This window comes from Scaptodrosophila lebanonensis, unplaced genomic scaffold, assembly GCF_003285725.1.
Source record: "Scaptodrosophila lebanonensis strain 11010-0011.00,11010-0021.00 unplaced genomic scaffold, SlebRS2 tig00000053-arrow-pilon, whole genome shotgun sequence".
NCBI lineage: Eukaryota > Metazoa > Arthropoda > Insecta > Diptera > Drosophilidae > Scaptodrosophila > Scaptodrosophila lebanonensis.
Window position 1 is genome coordinate 1,429,533 of NW_022060548.1, and position 21,670 is coordinate 1,451,202.

Here is a 21,670-nt window from a genome sequence, read left to right on the forward strand (position 1 = left end):
TATACACAAAAACATTGAAGATCTAACTTTCATGTTCGATGATTGATGTGTTTATTGGCTAAAGTTTAAAAACAAAAATGCGCTACAAAATTGTGAAACTATTAGAATTTGAAATTAAATGTTAGTTGTTAGCTTTTTAAACTAGGTCATGAATATACACTATATGATATGATCGCTACTTGTTTTCTACAGTGCAATGAAAGCTGTCCGAATTAAAAAGCGAAATCGAAAATTGTGAAATTTAAAATTTTCAATTTACACAAAGAAATTCAAAATCTGTCACGATTGGAAAAGCTTTTATGGTTATTTTGAAAATCCCGCAATTTGTGACGGATTATAAAAACATCGAAATTGAATCGAATTCACAATTTTCATTATAGCCATAACTGTGAACAGCTTTTCTCGGCAGAACAGATTTCACTGTATAAAAACAAAAATAAAAACTTAGCCCAGGCTTTTAAGGTACGATTCTATATTAATTATTGGTTAGTAGATGAGGTTTATGTTAAAGCTGCATGCATCGCGAAGTCACCACACCCTCTGGCACACCAACTATCACAGCACAACAATCCCAATGACACTAGACACCACAAGTCGTTGCACTGCAATCAAAACAAAAAAGAATAAATAAATCCAACTCCTACTGCCACTGCTACGCTATTTGGTTCGATTGGGTTTCGGCCGCAGCACTCTATTATTTAGTTTAAGTTTACAATTCTTTGTTTATTTAGTTTCATTTGCAACAGACCCCCAATTCTCTGTTCCTTTTGCTTTGGCACTCGATGTTGATGCTCTGAGCACGCGCGTATATTACAATTTAACTTAATATTTTTAACTAATACTATACGAGAACATAAATATTTGACTGCAGACAGAAATTGTGCGCATCTTTTTAACTGAACGCCGCTTTAGCAGCATTGTTATTATTTATCAAAAAAAAACAACATACTTTATTATTATTAACACGATTGCAATCCCCTAGAGTTTGAATTAATTCAAACAGACAAAAACCATCTCAAGAAAAGTAAACAACTAAGATTAAATTTAAATTATGTGGAATTTCAAAATAAAACTTATTGTAATTAAAATATTATTATTCATAAGATTTCAAGTATCAATAAACGTAAAAAGTGTACATCTACGCATTTTTCATTTCATTTCAATTGTTAGCTGCAATTCTGATTTTTGACTTTCTATGGTTATTATACTCTGTACATGAAATGTACAAGAGTATATTAGGTTTGCGGGAGCTGAAAAATGTAACAGGCAGAAGGAGGCGTGGCAGACCCCACATAGTATATATATTCTTGATCAGCATGACGAGGCGAGTCGATCTAGCCCTGTCTGTCCGTCTGTCCGGCCGTATGAACACCTGGATCTCAGAGACTATAAGAGATAGAGACACCAAATTTTGCACAAAGATGCGTTATGTGTGTATTCTATACGAGTTTGTTTTATTTTTTTTGATTTTCCCCCCCACTTCCCCTCTATGGGGGTTTTCCCGATTTTCCATTCGTATAATCGCTTATATCTCGGAGACTATAAGACCTAGGAACACCAAATTTTAGTCCCAGGTGCCTTATGTGAATACGCAGAAAATGTATATTTTGGAATTCCCCTCCCTCCCCCCTCTACCCCGCAAATCGTAACTCCCGTAATTCTTGGAATTTCGAACTAAAATTTTGGAAATACCCCCAGTTGGTTATTATGTGTCCGTATGCCAAATTTCATTATGATAGACCGATTTAACAAGAAGTTATAGCCATAAATATATTTGCTGATGCAGCGCTGCTGCAGCGCTGCTCAAGCGCTGCCCGCGGCTGTTGTTGATGTTGCTGTTTGGTTGACTGCGAAAATGCTTACACAGACACGAATAGATGCGCATAGGCATACATACACTCACACAGACGCAATTGCTATGTAAATGTGCAATTATACACCCTTTACGTGAGTTCGAATACCGAGAGAGGTAAAATCGATCAAATTTTTTTTTTTATTTTCTTAATTTTTTTATTTTCTATAATTATTGTAAACATATGTACAGAGTATTTCAAAGTCGGGACACCCGACTTTAGCTTTTTTACTTGTTTTAATGTTGTCGATGCTGGAGAATACGTTAACGTCTGATTCGTTTAAATGCTGTTTCCCAAGTCTTATGAACTATAAATCCTAAATAGGGAAACAAATTGCATAAATATCTAATGATTCATTGAGGGAATTTTATTTGCCATTCAGCCCGCTATGCCTCGATGCACATCCAAGTGTAGTTAGAGACTGTATTACACCTTAAAAATGGAAATCTCCGGCAAGCTTGGCCCCTGCCATGTGAGGGGCAGATATTCTGAAGATAACTAAAAAGTGTTATATATATTGAATAAGATTTAACTGATAAAACTACATAGTCATTACAATACACATTTTTTCAATAACCGCCAATTCAGGAAGATCTTTTGACAAATTTATAAATTGTATTAAATTACAAAAATTTTAAAAATTAATTTTTAACAAGATAGAACGCTACAGTCGAGCAAGCCCGACAGTAAAATAGCCTGTACTCTCCACAAAAAGGAAAATTAAAAAAAAATATTTAAAAAAATTTAATTTAAAAAAAAAATGAATGAATTAATTAATTAAAATAATTAATTAAATTAAATTAGAATACATGTTTATGTTCAGTTTAAACAGCATACATTTACATCACGTACCTATGCGTGTTTATATGCGTGTATGTATGCAGCACAAAGTTGAACCAAAGCAGCAACAACAGCAACAGCTGCGGGCAGCGCTGCCGACAGAGCTGCAGGCAGCGCATGAGCAGCGATTTTACTTATGGCTATAACTTTCTTCAGAATTGACCTATCATGATGAAATTTGGCACACGGACACAATAGTACTAACTGGATGTACCTACCAAAATTGATTTTAAAATTCCGAGAATTACGGAAGTTATAAGAAAAAACACGAATTGCGGGGGAGTGGGGGGGTGTATCAGAAAAAATAAACAAACTCGATCTGCCTAGGGCTTATAGGAACCTTGATACCAATTTTGGTTATCCTAGCTCTTGTACTTACTGAGATCCTTGCGCTCATACAGACAGACGGACATGGCTATATCGACTCGTCTTCTCATCCTGATCAAGAATATATATACTTTGTGGGGTCTGCCACGCCTCCTTCTGTGTGTTACATACATGCGCACAAAACTAGTATAGCCTTTCACCCTTTGGGTACAGGCTATAAAAATTACCATTCTGAAAAAACAGATTCTATAATTAACCAGAAAATGAGCAATGGCTGATCCACATATGAAACCATTACAACTTGTATCTTTTAGAATTGTTTTTATACTCTGTACTAGAAGGGTGAAAAGGTCATGTTGTGATTGTGCAAAGTAAGTAACAGGGAGAAGAAAGCATATTCGATCCCATAAAGTATAAATATATGTAGTATTCTTTATAAGTATGCCGAGAGAAATTGATACAGGAACAGAACGGATTTCGGAAACAGCTTAGCCCACATTGACCAAACTTGTTATTTAGGCTTTCCTCATTCCCAGGCAATACGAGAATTTTATATATATTTTTATCTTTGCCCTCTCTCTCCGTTGAAGAATTTCGTCAAATTCTCATGATACATAAACCAAAATGCACTCGAGTATAATACATAGTTCTATACTTTTGTGTCAAATTTCTTCCAAACCGGAAACATTTCCCTCCAGTTGCCTGCTTTCTTCATCAGTATTTTACCCACAAATAACGACTTAAAAATGCATATATTTGTTAAGAATTTATTAATTTGTTAATTAAAGTCTATTAAAGTTAATGACTTATGCTTACTTTATGTATTTTATATTAAGAGCGGTATATAATTGCATAATTTATTTGATAAATTTTATGTAAAAAAAATGAAATTGAAAAACTGAGCACGTCGAGTGTTGCTGACGATGCGTGTTTACTTCTCTTTTCTTTTTTATAGATAACGTTTATTAGTTTTTATTTGATTTATCCAATTTTGGTTAAAATATATTGCATATATAGATTTGACACGCACAATTCGAATATAATAATTAATGAATTAAGAAAATCTAATGCTAACATTTAACCATATAAAGATACACAATGGCTCAAAACACAGCGCGCCAATAGAACGCGGAGTGGCGAAATGAACAAAATGCAAGAAAGGATAAAACAGACAAGATACAAGTTATTTACATGGAAACTAAAATATGTAAACTGGACAATACATACTCGCATGTGAAGTATGTATACATATGTATGTATATGAAGACGAAAATACGTACGCGTGTAAAGTACTATATAGTAAAGTATATGTATATAAAGTGTATATAAGTATTTAAAAGGGAATTTTTTGTGGTGTAGATAAAAGTCGCTGGTTTTGTATAAAATAGTAAATACTAGAAGGCATCTCTATATCGGTCCCAACCACACCGTCACCAACAGGACGAACATCATGGAATTGCACAGGAAGTTGAAATTTTGGGAAGGCATTTTTAATTACAAGCATTGCTGTGCAAATTTTTAAAATCCTGCGTCTGTGTGGTGCTACGCAGGACCTCCAGCCATCTGTGAAAATAAGTCCACATTTAGTGAGAGATCAGTGGAAAACCTTAGCCACTCACCTGTTGTATGTGTGAGCGCTCTCCGCCCGGAAAAAGTAAACGTGATTCTTGAAGGACAGCTTGAAGACGAACTCCTTCTGCACCGCATCCTGATGTCCCGGCGGACCCACCGTATAACCCAGCAGTGGCAGACTGGCCAGTGCGAATTCGTCCTGATAGCTCTTATAAAAGTACAAGCAGAAAGATGTGAAGACAACCCACAGCTTTTGCCAGCCGGAGCTATTCTTGAATTTACGCAGAAGATAACCGGAGAGCTGATGCTCGGCCGCGATGAGATGATCGCCCAAACCGACGGTTGCGCCACGATGCCAGCAGACGTGGAGAGCGGTGTTGCTGCGCGAGGGTTGCGTCTTGTTCTGCAGGGCTGCGGCCTGCTGTGGCGACAGAGGGCCACCCCCATTCGTCGCCTGCTGCAGCGTCAGGCTGGTGTTGCCGTTGCTCAGGCCCAGCAGATCGAGACCCTCTTCGGAGGAGCCTGCAGAAAAATATTAACCATATTAAAAAGAGAACATTACAATGATGGGACGGAAACGGGATATAAATGGTATCAAAACCTCTTCACATTTCCCACACTGCTTTAATTAGGATATGTGTGCTCCGTCGGTAATGGATTAACTGGTTAATAATTTAACAACATATTAACATCATTTTTATCTGGGATATACCCTATTTCCATTTCTTGTATACCCGTTTAAGTAATGTTATTGAATTTGAGATAGAAATACAAAGAAGAGAAGAGCATGCATATCCCCTTGATGACTCTTTCGGATTCCTTTTACAACTCGACTGCAAAGCAATTGCTGTTTAAGACTTAACAACTTAACAAAAAGTCTGTTGACGAAGACCAAGGATTGAATACAATTTTGTTACCAGCTAGCTAACCAGTTTAATGTAATTTTTTCAATACTGTATCAATCAGTTAGATACGTAAAGAGTAGATGATACCGGGACTGAGCGACTATTTGGTTTGAAATTGGAATTCTAGGAATGGCATGCTTACAAGGCCTTGCAGCGTGCTTTTCTTGCCAGCCAAAAAGTTAAAGTTAAAATAATATATTGTAGACATAAAACCACTATCTTTGATATCTTGCTATATTGAAGAGATACTCACTGCAGTTCTTCAGCGTGGTGGGTAGCTGGGTGGGAGGCTTGTTCTTAATGTCCGCAGCCGCTTTGGATAGTTCAGCCAGCCAGAGTGTCTTTTCGGCGGTGGTGCCAGCACTCACCGTAATGGCGCACTTTCCACCAAAAATGGAGAAGGTGTTATGCTCGGCATTCTCCGTGAGAAGTGAGCGAACTGGGACATGGCCCAAAATGCGGAAACTTTGATCGATTGGCGATTTGGAGCCATACAGCAGGATGTCAGAGAAGAGGAAAAACATGCGTTGCTGGAGGCCGCGCTTGGAATGCTTCAGAAGGCAACCCTGGCGGATGAGCCGCCGCTGTGGCATCACCAGCTGATCGAAGCCACTGATGTCGCGCTGCAGCTCGCACAGCTCTACGAAATTCGCCGATTCGGGCAGCTGTTCGCGTATTTTCTTGGTGGTACGCAGAAGGATGTCGTGGACAGCCTGGCACTCCCCATAGTCGACATGCTCCCCCGCGTAATAGTCGCACAGACGCTCGAGCAGCAGCTGATAGTGCAGCAGACGATTCAGTGGCTTCAGCAGCAGCTCGCCAATGGGCAGATAGCAGACCTTTTGCTGCTCAAACTCCTTGTAAAGCTGCTGGAAGCGATTATCCGACTCGTACATCTCATTCAGACAATGCAGAATGTCCACATGCGACTGCACGTACTCATCGTAAATAGGCAACGCGGCCATATTCTTCATCATTACATCGCCGATGCGATGGGTGTCGTGGGTGCCACGACCCTCCCACAGCACCATCCGATGCTCGATGTCACGCAGAAAGATGTTGTGGTGCTGGACGAGCGAGTCGAGCATTTCGAACAGCGGCTGCAGCTGCTCCACATCGTCTAGACTCAACTGCTGGCGGAAGGCGCGATTGAGCACGTCCAAGTCCTTTTTGTACGTGCGCTCCGTCATTAGCAGCTCTTTGGCCAGAAAATATGACTTCTCGGTTGGCCATTTGCGTTTCTTCACCTCCGCCTCGATGTCGTGCGTCACCGTCGAGTTGCCATTGTGGCCATTGTGGGCAGTGGCCACGCCTGTGGCCAACTCTTGTCGCTTGGCATGCTGTATCTCTGCCTGAATGACGTCATACGTGCCTGCTTCCGAGCGCGGCAATGACGAGGATTTGTCCGAGCTCAAGGTAAGATCGTAACGGTTTGGAGGCGTGGCTATTTCCCCCCGCCTATCCAGCGACATATTGCCATTAATGCCATAATAAACATCTATAAAAAAAGTTAAATAATAAGTGATACTTGAAAACTTAATAGAATATACTAATTAACTAATCTTTAAAATAAATGCATTATAAATAAATACGAAAATTTTAAAATGCAAATAGCATATGAAGATAACTCAAGTATTCATTGATTAAATTATATATATATATTGAATGAAATATATAAGATTTATTATGTACACGAACTTAATTCTTAAATGATTAAATAATATAAGAAGACAACTTTAGTATTCATTAAAAATATTAATTGAATAACAATTGTTGAAAAATAATACATGTGATGATGATGAAAATTATATAAATGTATTTAAATATTAGAAAGGACCCCATTGAAACACATTGGCGCTCTTTTCTTTTTCTGATTAATGAAATTTTATTTAGTTTCCTCTCTATATAATTTAATCGCTTGCTTGTTGTGTGTATGTTTGTTTCTTTAATTCATTTGTATAATGCTTTTTTAATATATTTTGAATTATGTGTAATTGTTTTTAAAAAGATTTCCAAATTAAAGGTGTTATATAAGTGTTAATAATGCAATGTTAATAGGTTTGCACACAATTTGGTTTTCTTTGTTTTTTTCTGACGACTTACTTGTCTAAAATTCAGCTAAGTTTTAGTTTGCTATTCAAATATATATATATTTTTAAACTTCCAAAATCGAAACAAACATTTGCACTCGAAGGAATTTTTTTAAATTATTGACTAGTTCTCATTTTTAATACATATTCTCTTGCATTTCCGGAACGTTAACGGAATTGTGGAAAAACATGCATTAATATAAATCAATTGATTGCCCAATAGCTTTTGAAGAAATCAACCTAACTAAAATTTTGATAAGTAGAAAACATTTTTAAATTCCGGCAATTTTGTCACACAATTTGTTTATAAATGTAGCACAGACAACAACCAATTAGTACTAGTAGTAATTTGTACTAGTTTTAGATAAAACAAGTATTTTTGTATGTATACCAATATGTATGTAAATAATACAAATTTTGATTCAAATACTTTTGATCCGGCAATTTGTGAAATTATTGTACGACTTTCTGCCTATAATTTGCACCTACATTAGTTCACCTGCTTATCTAACCTCCTGGCCTTTCCATAAACCTAACAACACTTAAATATTTTCTCCATTTTCATCAACTTAAATACATACAATAATATGCTTCATATGCTTTAAAACTTAACAGGGTATCTAGCTTTGACATTTACGTTTCATTCATTCATTTAATTCAATATATGCATTTAATATGCTGTTCCTTTTCTTGTTTGTTGTTGATAGATTTCCAATTTTTAATAGGTGTATATATATATATATATATATATATATATATAGGTATGTGTATATTTGTTAGTGTTTGTCGATTTTGGCACATTTACATATGTACTAGAACTAAAGCTAATACAACTTGTTCTTTGTATGTTTTTACCTTGGTTGAATAATAATCTTAAGTACTCTAAAAAAAGTAGCCATAAAATTAAAAACTAATATAACATACATTGTAACTATACTATAAAATATATGTTCGAAAGTTTTCGAGATTCATGAAGAAATAAATGCCTTCTTCTATTACTGAGAGGGTGTCTGTTTGTCTGCCTAAAAAGAGATCATTTGGCTATGATGGAAAATAATTTGATCCACAACTCTAGGGTTAAGGCTTTGTTTACTCAAAAGCCTGGAAGATTTATGGGATTTAAGATGATTAAACGATTCCTTATACTAGAAATATAAACTTGGCATACCATTAACAATTGTTGACACTGCTCGCTACAACTTAGTTTAGATAATCTGCACACAACTAATACTGATCAAGTAGACCTTTGGATATAATTTAAATTTAGTTATGTTTCATTTTTTTTTAATATTCGCATTCGCGTATAACGTTTAATAATTATTAAATGTATTTTATAATTTAATAATGAGTTTTAAATTTAAAACTTTGCGCCTGCATTAGGTTTTCCGTGTATTAGCTAAATAACAAGTAAATATTTATTTAATTATTCGATGATTAAACAGTGCATTAAAATGTTCTCAACTTTTGTTTAACTTTTCTTCTTTGTCGTGAAAGTTGCTCTTGATTCACATACATATTGGATGTTAAATAACTTTCTATATAAGTAGTATGTATATGTTCTTAAAACGCGCGTTGACGCAACTCAACCTACGGCATTATCCAACTGACATATCGTGTTGTTTAAATTTTTCTATGTGCGTATTCATGCATTTGATTTGTATTTAATAAGTCGCAATATTTGATTAAAATGCTTACAATTTGATTCCATTTTTCATTTCTTCGAAATGTTTTCAATTAAATGATTTAATTATATTTATTCTTTCATTCGTTTTTAACTTGCTGTGTGCTGAAGAAGCAGAGAAAAAAGTTAACTTTGCTTTCGACTTTTCATTTTTGTCGTTTATTTGTTTCCGCTTTTTATTTTGGTTGCAGCACGAGAGAGTTTGTTATACTCGTATATTCATTTTTGTTGTTGTTGTTGTTGTCGTAAATCAGTCTCAATTATAAATAAGTTGGTTAGTTGGATCGTGTAAAAGTGGTAGTCATTCTAAAAAATGTTTTTCAAGTTAACAAGGCAACTGAAAAGCGTGGAAAATGCAATTGGAAGCAACTGCCATGTTGCCAGACTTACTGATCGCTGAGATCATCAGAGTCGTGGAACTTGGGAGGCGGATCAACGCGTATGTCCAGCCCGCAGGCATAGCGTTCGTATTCAATTGGTTCCGTCTCGTAATCGGACAGAAAATCGGGATAGGGTAGTTCCTGTACCTGCTGCTGGGGCAGCGGTTGCGGGGCACGGGCGGCAACACGTCTTATGGTTCCTGTACCACTCGCTGCAACCATTGCGTTTCGTGTAAATCCACTGCCACTATCTTCGCTGGAATTGGCCAACTCATCGGACAAGCCACCGCCTCTCGACTCATACTCACTCTCCTCGGGATTGCAATAGCTGCGACCATGATATGGCTGCTGTGCACTACCACCCGACCCCATTGTTGATGTGCCCGCCATAGAGTCCTCGCGCTTCAACTGGCGCTTCTTGGTGCGAGCTGGCTTTACTGGCTGTCCACTGGCTGGTGGCATCGGATGATTAGCGGGTGCTGGCTTGGACACTGCAGCGACTCGAGAGCCACTCGCGATTTGCTGCTGGCCGGGAGTCGGCTGGGTCTGATACATGGGCTTGGTGATGTGACCCAGACGATCGTAGCGTGGAAAGCCCATTTCATCCACATTGTCGCTCATATCGAGGCTTTCAAATTTCCCGCCACCACTGCCGCTGTACGAAGCAGCACCACTGTATTGTGGATAATCATCGTATTCGTCTGTTTCCTCTTGCTCCAGTTCTTCGTCGAACTCAAGATATTGATCTTCGGGTCGATACGAATACTCGGAACTGCCCGAGTCCATTTCAGGTAGGTAGCCCTCGGAGCATTCGGAGCTTTCGCATTGTTCGGCGAAGGCGGCGCTGATATTGGCCCGAATGCGTTTGGTGGGTATTTGGCGCTTCTTGCGATAGCCACGACTACGAAGCTTTGGATCCTGTGCTCGTACATCCAGCGAACTGTCCGTGTCATTACCACTGGGTGGACTCTTAATGGTGGTTGTTGTGGTGCTGCCACCGCTACTTACGCCACCAGCCACGCCACCGCTGCAGGCTGTACTTCCACGCGCTGTCAGTGAACTCTTTCGTGGTGGCTTCTGCATCAACTGATTGGGTGGCGACTCTGAGCTCAGGCTACTAGAGTAATACGGCGAACAACGTATAAGCTTTTCAGCCCGTTGTGGCATCATTGGAGAGTTATTGGTTTCGGTGCTCTCACTATTCAGCGTATTTGTTGTGGTGGTGGTAGCCGAAGATGCTGAATGGCCTCCACCGCCGATAGAGGAACTGTCCTTCTCTTCGTCAATTCGCATCGGCAGCTGCATGGACGTGGAATCTACCGAAGATTGTTGAGATTTGGACAGCATGTGCTCGTGAAATGAACTAGATTGTCTAAGCTGCTTGCTGGTTGTTTTAAACTCACGTATTTGGGTTTTGGACAACGTCTTATCATCGTAGCTGTGATGCTTTGCTAGTGGTTTCTCTGGCAGTGCGCCTACGTCGCCGGGAAGATCGCTGGGTGATAAAATGGGTGGTATACTAGGCACCGGCGGTGGCACTTTTGCAGCCTTGACAACGGCTGTGGCTGCGGCTGCTGCTTCTTCGGCTTCTGCGGCGGCTGCTGCCTGCTCTGCTAGTCCTGGTTGCTTCATTTTATTGAGCAGTGCTTGCATAATGGGTCGCGTAACCGCAGGCTTGGGCTTAGTTGGAGGTTGGACTGCTTTCGGCTTGGCCGGCGGTTGTGGTGCGCGTCCCTTTTGACGTGTCTGCTGTGATTGCTGCGTTTGTATCTGTGTGGTTGTTGTTGTCGAGCTGCTGATGCTGCCTCCCGCTGCAGTCGTGTGGAGCGGCACAAATTCTTGACTCTGGTAGCGTTCAGTTAGTTTTTCGCTTGGAGCATACAAACGCTCCACGAATGGCGACTCACTCTCCGAACATATCTCCTGACTCTGATAAAGCTTCGACATCATTTCCAGTGAACGACGCTTGCGCGCTGCCGCACTAGTCTCGGGACCATTACCGCCAAGTATAGCCGCCGGCGTGCCCTTCGGCGGTGACGTACGCTGTTCGAGATCCTCGAGACTAGTTCGACTTTGATTACCATTGCTGCCGCTACGGCGATGAATTTGTGGCAACGAGCAGCGCTTCTCTTCGCTGGGCGACTTCTTTTGGCCAACGCGTGGCTGTTTCAGCGGCACATACTCGATGTAACCACAGCGCTGCCCACGTTGCTCCAGCGCAGACCCCGCTTGAACATCGCCAGGGGCAACACCAACTAGCGTGCGACTGCTCGATGTAGACCATTCTGTAATAGTATGCGCCATCTCTGTCAAAGTCAGCGTTGTGTCATCGCTGCGCGTGGCTGAAGTTGTTTCGGACAATTTATCCGTTTCCGAGTTGGAGAGTATGTCATAGCGCAAGCCGTCGGAGGAGCCATTATCACCGCTAAACTTGTTCGAGTAGCTGCCGCTTTGTTCATTCAAACTTTCTGCTGATTTGTTAATGGAGCTTATGCTCGACTTAGTGTGATTCGATTTTTCACTCTTAGCGCAAGAGTGCGTTGAGACCGCAGAGAGACTGTCCGATCCAGACAGATTAGCATACTGGCGAACTGTATTTGTACCCGTCGACCATTCGGAAATGCTAAGCCCAATGCTTGTGTCTTCTGAATGTGAGCTGTGAGTGCATTTCTTTTGCTGCAGGCCCATGCGAACGGTACCATCTAGATCGGTGCCTATGGAACTAGTTTCTTCCTCGGAATGGCTTGAATGACTGCATTTTTTGCAAGAGCCCGTGCTTAGGCGGGCCTCGTAGTTGCGACGTACTGTTGTCTGATCATCCATGTAGGTACTACCAGAAAGTATGTCATCGATGGAGGTGTCCGAATTATTAGACCCCCGCGAAAGTTTCCGCAAATATTCGTTTGTACGGGTTTCATCTGGAGAAAGTTGCACTTTAATGGTGCCGGGCATAAAGACATCATCGTTGGAAAACATCTCATCTTCGGATAGTGGACTACGTGGCGCCGGCGATCGCGTGGGCTGTGAAATGATAACAGACTCGGGACTGGAGCTCTTGCGCAATGCACGAATGGCTGTTTTCTGAGTTTTCGGCGACGAAGACGAAGTACAGCTAACGTTAAAAGATGAAGATAAGCAAGAGGCAGCACTTAAAGTGGAGCTTAGACATGTGGCTGTGTCCGGTTGGAATTCTTCGCTGCCAAAATCTTTGTCCTCAAAGGCTGAAGACATAAGATATGCAGTGTCCTCATAAGGCAGTACCTTGGCTACATCTGGAGGGCTTATTGGATACTCATCGTGTGATAACTTGTCATCCATTTGTGAATGATCCGATGCTGTAAATGAATCTAACATAACCTTATCGGCGTTTTGCACTTCACTGGCGTAGTATGTTTCGATGCTTTCCACAATGATTGGTGCTGCAACGGCGCTTGGCGGTGGTGAAGGCCAGTCAACAGAGTCCTGCGACTGGAATGACATACTCGCTTTCCAGCAGAAAGACTTTGGAACGGGCTTGTCAAGATCAGGCATTCCGTAAATAGATTCAACTGGTTTGACTGGCACATGATCAAATGGTATTTCAGGCAGGGGCCAGTCTTCTGAATCCTGACTGCCTGCGTTTGATAAACACATTAATGTGTGGCGATCGACATCATCCGGATTCTGTTCATCTACGTGTGTAACAGAAAAGCGTCCCGTGACAACCGTAGGTGACTTAGGGTCATTAAAGCTTCCAATGCTGGACAGACGATCACCTGTGGCGGAATCGCAAGGAATTTCCGGCATTTCAGCCGATGTACGGCGATCGGCATCAGATATGTAGGCTAGATTATTGCTGCGAGAGTCCGAGCTCAAGCTGGGCTGATGATCGGTTGACCCCACTGACTCGTCGCGCATGCTCACCGAGTGCGTTGATGCTTTGCTTACATCATCTTCCATGCTAGACTTTTCCGATGCTGTGCTACGCTCTGAAATACGTGACAATGTTCGACCCAAGGTGAAACCAGTGCTGTAGCCAATAATGTCTGTGGGATTGACACCTATACCGGTCAAAGTGCTAGTCATTGCCGGATATCCAAATGTAGTAGGAAAGTCATTTAAATCATCTTGGTAACTGGCATCACTTTCCTTTTGTTCATCGGGCGAAACCTCTTTGACATCGCTGTCGGAGGAATCACGCAATGGATTATTGGCATCGTACCTTTCGTAGCCGTCTGTCTCCACATGATGCCAAGGATCATCTGTGCTAGAGCTATTGGAACTCTCGATAGGGAACGCCTTCCAAGTGCTTTGCTGCTCTTTTTGAGCAAGCTCCCCTCGGCGTTGTGCCGCACCCATAGAGCCAGAACTACTTTCTGTTTCGAATGAGCCACGTGATTCAACGCTCAATGAACCTTTTGAGTCAAAACTAGATTTTGATTCTTGGGAACTTCGGTCGCTGCCTGATTTGCCGGCGTCGGCTTTTGCAACTGCCAGTTTTTTGCCTGCATGAGCACGTGCAGGTTTTTCAATTCTAGGTGGCTTACGTGAACCACCAGAGCTAGACTCGCTGTCCTCCGGTCGTTGCAGTATTTTTGCTATGCGCTCCTCTATGGGATCTAGATAAGATTCCGTGCTAATTCCCAAATCAATGGGACTCTGTTTCTCCAGAGTTGGTGTTGTCGGTTTCTTAATAATTATTTTAGGCTCGTTTGTGGGCGTTGTTTCATTTGAGCCAGTGGGTGTAGCATCAGTATCTCTCTCGGCATTAGCATCCACCTCTAGCTTCAGCATGCGTTGTTTTAGTTCCAAGCATTTTTTCTCCTCTTCATTTCCAAAATCTTGAGAAATGCCTAGAGGGCGTGCTATAGAGCAACTAACACTAGATTCCTCATCAACTGAACTCTTTTCTTTTCCGCCGCTTACCGAAAGACTCCAGTCCTGTTGGCGCTGTGGACTGCTATCCTTTTCCCCACTAGTCCATGAGTCTGAGCTCTTCGATTTGTCGCTTTGCTTCTCTAGGCTGTACTTTTTCTTACTATCTGATGTATATTTCTCAAAAGTTTCTAGTACGGATTTTTCAATCATTGGACTAGCACTGGGAGGTGTCACTAAGATATTGAGGTCTGAGGTTGGCGTTGCACAATTAGAGTACTCTAAAGGGACAGCATCTTCGAGGGTAGCCTGCGTTTCGAGCACATTACGATCAGGTTCCAATGTGCGCGGTTCGTTGTCCGATGTGTCCGAGCCAATAAATTCATCACATTCTACAGTTATCCAAGATCCCGTTTCATCACTACGACTACGATCCAAACTCAGACGGTTTGTGTCGTGGCGGCCTACTTTTAAGTGTCGACGTTCTGATGAGTTTTCATCCTCTTCGATAGATGGCTCCTCACATTCAATAGTTGGTACACGGTGTTGGTATCCTTCTGGTGGTGGCACTGGTGATTTACTCGCTGGTGAATGACTGTCATCAACTGAAACAAACGAGTCCAAACTTTCGGCTGTTGATGGTTTTCGACTATAGGAACACTCACTATCTCGTGTATCTTCCGATGGCAACGAACGTTTCAAAATTTCCAACGAACGACGCTCTGAGATGACGGCCTGCATGTCAATATCTTCTTGAACGTTGAATTGGTGTGCGAACATACGTCGATCACCAATGGCACTGCGTGTAACAGTCTTTTCCTCGACTTTTTTTGCGTCCGTGGACACTTGCTTCTTTTCATCTAAGCTGCGTGCCTTGACGTCCGTGCCAAGATAGTGATGTTCGGCAGGCTTTTCTAGACTATTCGATTTGCCGTCAATTTTCTTGTGTAGCACAACATTGCCCTCGATTTTTTGTTTAATTTCTTGCGATTTTGCTATTTTCTTTGGCGATTTAATTACCATATCTTCGGGTACGTCGGATTTCTCAGAATCTTCAAACGATTTGTTACGGTCTTCAAAGCTTCGATTGGCCTTGTCAAGCTTATCTGGACTGCGACATTCGTCAAAGCTACGGCTAAACTTTACTAGTGAAGTATCAAGTTTACGTGGTGCCTTGGCAATCAACACATGATCCTCAGCTTTTGATTTAAATTCTGTTTCAATGATTATCTTATCTCCATCCGTTTTAACTAATATTTTGTCCTCGGGTGCCGGAAAAGCTGGTAGCGTGTCTTTCACAGGGCTTAGCATTGTTATGGTTTGCTTCATAGCCGATTCGTAAAGCTTTTGCTGACGTTCCTTGCGCTTTGCCACATCCGCTTCAGTTTCTTCTTGTGACTTGCTTTTATCCTTACTCAATCGACGCATTTCAATAGAACGGGGTCGTTCCTTAGGACTTGATTTCTTGCTGCCCCGGCCATCTCTTCCAGCTTTGATATCGTCAGCGCTGGTCCGTCGCGATTCAGGACGGCTTCGGGACGTTGGTTTACCCTTATATGGCTCCGAAGTCTTAAGTTTTCCTTTCCCGGTGCTTTCGATGCTGCTGGCTCGCGAAACACCCGGCGATGTCTTTCGAGAGCTGTTAGCCGAACTATAAGGTGACCAGTCAGTGAAACGATACTTGGGTATATTCAAAATAAGATGATCACCACTCTTGAGCTTCATTTTTGACCTCTTCTTATCCTTAATTTTTACGCCCTGTAGTGCTATTTTTTCGATGTATTTAAGTTGATCCAGCAACTGAAGCTCCTCACTATCAATGGTTACAGCGCTGAGTACAGAGTCCTTGCCAGTTTTATTGTAAGTTCCCTGTGTAGGTATTGATCCTGCGCAAGAGTGTACACTGTCAGCAGTGTCGTCATCTTGTTGTATAGCTTCTGCCTCGCGTTCGAGAGATTTCTCTTCCAAAATCTCGGCTTCCTCCTCAAAACCAACCGTGTCATCTTTAGATGAAAAGGCATTCATAGGAGGTAGCCGATGCAGTGATATGACCGGAGTATCAAGACTTTTGGTACGTCGTTCCGTAGTTGGAGATTCCTGGGTGGCTTTTTGACGTTGCAATGATACGGATCCTTCAGATAAATTAAGACGCGCATGTGCAAAGAGTATAGGTGCATGACCTTTAGAGCGCATGACAATCGATGAGTCAATAATTTCCTCAATGAGTTTAACTTTAGACTTTGCCAGCTCAGTACGTGGTGATGCGGTGGCCGTTTGTTTCTTTAACGTGTAGTCAATATCAGATCCGGTAATTTTCTCCTCATGGCATGTTTCGTAGATATCATCGTTGCTACGGAAGAACTCCGCATGCTCTAGTATGGGCGACGGTATATTCTCGTTGCGTTGATAGTCATTTGTGCACTCATCCATTCGGCGTATAGGCACGTGAGGCTCATCTTCTGAAGACGGTATTGAGATTGAACGCTCGGATATGCGACGCATAGCATTTCCATATTGCGGATCAAGCTTTTGTGTGTGATAGCGGCTCTCCAAATCGGCCAATCGACGGCACTGTGGCGGCGAGCCTTCGATTTCTGTAGAGCTCATAGTCTGACCGCGTCCCCAGGTAGCTGAGATCAGACGGCTTTGTTCAATACGTAAAATTGGCTCAATCTCTTTACGAGACTGTGGCGGCGAAAATTCTAAACGATCTGGTATTGCCTCAGCCGAGCCAAAAACATCGTCAGAGTCCAAGCTTTCATCATCGGATGAAAACGATGTTATACGAGTCTTACCCTTTTTCGACTTCCCAGACGACTTAGTCTTTGGAATAACGCGCGGTTTATTTGCTTTTCGAGCATTCGCTTGCAACTCTTTTCGCAGGCTCTGTATTAGTTCCATTTGTTTCTGTTCCAGTTTTTGCTGATGCATACTTTCAGTACGCGAACTTGTTGCGGAATCGCTTTCGATCTGGCTGAGCTTCTTGTTAAGCTTTTCCAATATCGATGGATCCATTTGTTTGGTAATGTCACGTTTAGGTGATGACAGTTGTATGGTTGGTATGGTTTTATCAATTTCCAATGTAATTGGATCAACTTTAGATAAATCAATGTTCTGAGTAAAGAGAAACTCTTTTGTCTCTGCTGGTAACAAGCTGTCTAGTATATCGGGTAAGAAATCAGCAGGACCAGGTATGGAATTTGCTTCCAACTTTGGTGATTTGTCAGTTTTGGGTGATTTTGGCGATTTTGGAGATTTTGGTGACTTCGGTGACTTTGGAGATTTGGGCTTGGTATATTTCTTCTCGCTAGGCGACGGTGCTGTACCATTCATAATGTGTCTTTTGTGCAGCACATATGGTATGTCCTCCTTAAGTACTTTGGTAAATCGTCGCTCATAGTCCCGATAAAAGCTCTTAGGTAGTTCAAAGCCTGTCTTGTCTACTTGAGATGCAGAAGTACCATCATAGCATTTGGGTATTTCGAAATTGCCATGAGCTTTACACAGGGGCGGAGCACTCGGTATTTGTTTATAGATGTAATCTTCATCACTCGAGTCAGCTGGAGTAAGATCTATTGATTTTTGATGCATAAGAACATGACGTCTCGAATTACTGCCCAATCGTGCGCGATTCGCTAAAGAGTTGGGATCACTCTTAGTGCGCTCAACTGTGGCATGTGTATAGTTTGTTGGCACCATTATTGGATTGTATTCTTCAAAGTGGGTCTTGGCCATTAGCTCCTCTTTGCGTGTTATCTTCTGGTGTGCCACGCGTACTTGCTGTTTCTCGAATTCGGAAATGAGTTCGGGTGTCAGCGGATATTCGGGACTTTGCTTGGTTTTTTCATCTTTCTTGTCGTCCCACTGTTTTGTGTAGTTCTGTATGCATTCAATACGGTCCTGATCGAAACTGAATATATTTTCGCTGTCTGAACGTCGTCTAAAAGCCGATATTTTACACGACTGAGAGTTGCTCTTTTTAATGGGCGCCGTCTGATCGATGGAGTCAGTCGTTTGTATGTCCTTCTCTTTGCAACGTTTACCTGAAGTCGGTTGTGATACCGATTCTGGAGATTTACTACCAAAAGACTTGGCATTGCGTTCGATTTCAACATTTTGAAGACTAATCGAATGCACCTTAGATGTCTTATGAGTTTTATTACTTGGAAATGTGGAATAAGTGTCGCGGCTGTCATAAAACGAGCTATTTGCCGTCGAGCTGTGCGTATCGGACAAAAGACAATCGTGGCTCTTAACCTTTGGCCTTGTGTACAAACTTTCGGCCTCAGCAGCTGCTTCTACCGCATCGTAATAGTCACTCTTTGAATCTTGACTCGACAGTGGAAACATTTCGTACAGATCTTTCTTAGTAAATTGCTTAACCTTTTTTCCAGTAGTTGTAGGCATTTCATAGTTACGGCCAAAGCAATCTCCGACCAATGACTCCTTTGAGTCCTGGCTAGAAGCCACCGATGTCTTGCTTTTCGTAGTCTCACGTGATTTTTTACTATCGGTGTGATAGAGACTGTCCCGGGATTTTTTGCTAGAGTCCGAACTGCGTGAAATTTTTGTCTCGAACATCTCACTTTGACTCTCCTGACTGGAAGTTCGAGTCAGAGCTTCTTGGATTTTCTTGTAAAAATTACCATCTGATTTAACACTCAGTTTCTCACGAGGCAAATAGCGCGGATCTTCAGCATCCCAAATTTCATTCATAATGTCAGCAGCTGATTTTGATTTGACATCTATAGCAGATCTATATTTTGGTTGCTCAGACACAGACTCATCATCGCTAGGTATATAATTGCCAGAGTCTAAGGAACACGAGCGCATATGATCCTCGGAACGACGCCGCCCACTAAAGAAGTCAATGTCGTACTTCTCAAGCAACTCGTAACTGTCTTGTGAAATATCGTCCTGTGATCCTGTAAAATCGATGTGTTGTCCATAATTGCGTCGGTGCTCTTGGGTATTGTAGGTGCTACCCGGGTAACTGGACGAATACACTTTGCTGTGTGGCAGCGGTGAAAAGTCTTGATGCGCATCAATGGAATGATTTTTAGTGAAATACATCGAGTGCCTCGAATCGTCATAACGTGTGATTGGCGAGTCGATGCGATTGGAGGAGAGAAACTCTTTATCGAATGCAGTCATGGGCTTCGACTGCTCGCGCTCATAGAACGTGGTGAAGCGCTCATATAGATCTTTGCACGAGCTACTTTTTAGCCAGGACTCGCGCTCAACTTGATCATAGATGTTCTCCTCCAATCCCTCTGCATCTTCGTCGTCATCATCATCCATATAGTGGGCAGCAGCCTCATCCGGTTTCACAAACTGTGCGGTTGAGTACAAATTTCCCGAGGACATTTCATACTCAAGCTTTTCGGACGACGTTTTGAAACGATCCAAGGGCGAGTCAACAGCACTGCGCAACTGCTCAGCACTGCTGCTCGGCTTGGCATCTTCCTCGCGGTATCGCCGATACGCACCTGGCTGAATACCCGAAGCACCCGATGCTGGCAGCAAATTGCCAATAGAATGGTGTGTAATGTAGTGGCTGTCATACGAGTCGACTGAGTCGACACCCGATAACTCTGAGTTACGTGGCAAAGAGTGTGTGAGTCTACCACGAGGCTGTGTGGTGGCGCCCCCAATACCCGAGGCCGAGCTTTGCGAGTCCAACGAGGGTGTCAAATAGTTTTCAGACTGCGCCAGCTTGACGCGTTCGGTGGTAGCATACCGCTTGGTACCAAAACCGGTACCAAAGTATGACGATGAAGACGACTCCGACGGATGATTCAAATCGTTGTGGTACTGATAGTTAAGGCTGTTGTAGCTACGCTCCTGAGCCGCAGCATATGCCGAAGTGCTTGGCTGTTGTAACATTGGCGGTTGCTGAGGCATCAGGCCCAGCTGTTTGGCTCGTGTATATTGCAAAATAGACTGATCTATAAACTCGTCACTGAAGTGTTTTTCACGAGTCTTCGACTTGGCCTTGCGATTGACCGTCGCATAGATATCGTTGCGCTCATTAAGATTAAGATGTTCACTATTAGAGATCTTGTGCTCCATTTTGGAACTGGGATAGTCAGGGTATTTGTAGTGGCCAATATCGTTTATGTCGCTATAGATAATGTTATCTGTCTCTGTTTCAGTTGAGTTGGCGTTGGCGTTATTAAGCATGCACTGTTTAGACATCGAATAATTGGTACTGCTATAATGGACTGGCGTGACAGTTTGCGATTGGGACTCCTGTGACCGAAGCGGCGGACGATGGGCACTGGCCGACGCCAATGCTGCCCCCGAGACTGCCAGTGCTGTAGTCTCCCGATTGATGGTAGATGCTGTCAAGTCCGAATCCGCTTCCTCCTCGACTAATTCCTCCTCCTCCCCCATATCCTCCAATTCCACCTGCTCCAACTCCTCCTGATCCAATTCCATGGAGCTGCTGAGATCCACCGAAAGACCCACTGTGCTGGTGGTGATAGTGTTGTGGGTGTTGATGCTGTTGAGCTGCTGCGGCGACGCAGGGACAAACGCTTGGGATCCCACTGAGACTCGACGAGGCGTGTTGCTGCTGTACAAGTGGGACAAGTGGCTCAGACCTAGAGGTGAACACGCGTTTTTGGGTAGAGTATGAACAAACGGAACACGTTAGGACACAGAGATATGTTCACTACAGTGAAACGAAACCAAACGAACCGAAAACGAACGAAACTCAATATGTCATGCGCAATTTTGCAATAAAATTGCATAAAACTTAGCTAGGATAACTGTAAAAAATAAGTAAGTATATAAAATTATAGAACTATTATCTAAATTAAACTAAGATAATAATAACTTAAGCTTGAAGACATGAGTAATGCAAATCATAAATATCATTTAATACGCACCTAAATTGTGATCTCCTTGATGCGCACGAGCCTGATCTTGAGCGCGCAGCTGTTGTTGCTGGCTGTTGCTGTTGCTGTGGCTGGGTGAAGTCCAAGATTGCGGACCCTGTGGTGAAAGCGAGCGGTTCAAATTCATTTGGTCCATAGCCGCTGCCGAGTGGTGTTGACGTTCCACCGAGCATGCCGCTTCCTCCGCCGAGGTTGGCGATTCCGCTGCATAGTTCTTCGTCTGATAAATCTCCACCTGGGCTGCTGTGACCTTAGGGCGAATAAAT

General features: G+C 42.3%; 1 protein-coding gene across 2 annotated transcripts in view; it reads right to left on the bottom strand.

The window, feature by feature from the left end:
* Window positions 1-3,771: 3,771 nt before the first annotated feature.
* LOC115624297 (FERM, ARHGEF and pleckstrin domain-containing protein 1) overlaps window positions 3,772-21,670 on the bottom strand; it is a 49,626-nt gene continuing 31,727 nt past the window's right edge. Inside the window, exons 10-13 of one of the 2 annotated variants that reach the window (XM_030518920.1) lie at window positions 21,396-21,654; window positions 5,751-6,995; window positions 4,640-5,114; window positions 3,772-4,583 (exon numbers count right to left, since the gene is read on the bottom strand). In XM_030518920.1, the coding sequence (XP_030374780.1) occupies window positions 4,511-4,583; window positions 4,640-5,114; window positions 5,751-6,995; window positions 21,396-21,654 (2,052 nt within the window). In that variant the 3' untranslated portion in view covers window positions 3,772-4,510. Of the gene's footprint in view, window positions 4,584-4,639; window positions 5,115-5,750; window positions 6,996-9,352; window positions 19,907-20,017; window positions 21,108-21,395; window positions 21,655-21,670 lie in introns of those variants that run through there. The other variant, XM_030518922.1, reaches the window with a different exon arrangement.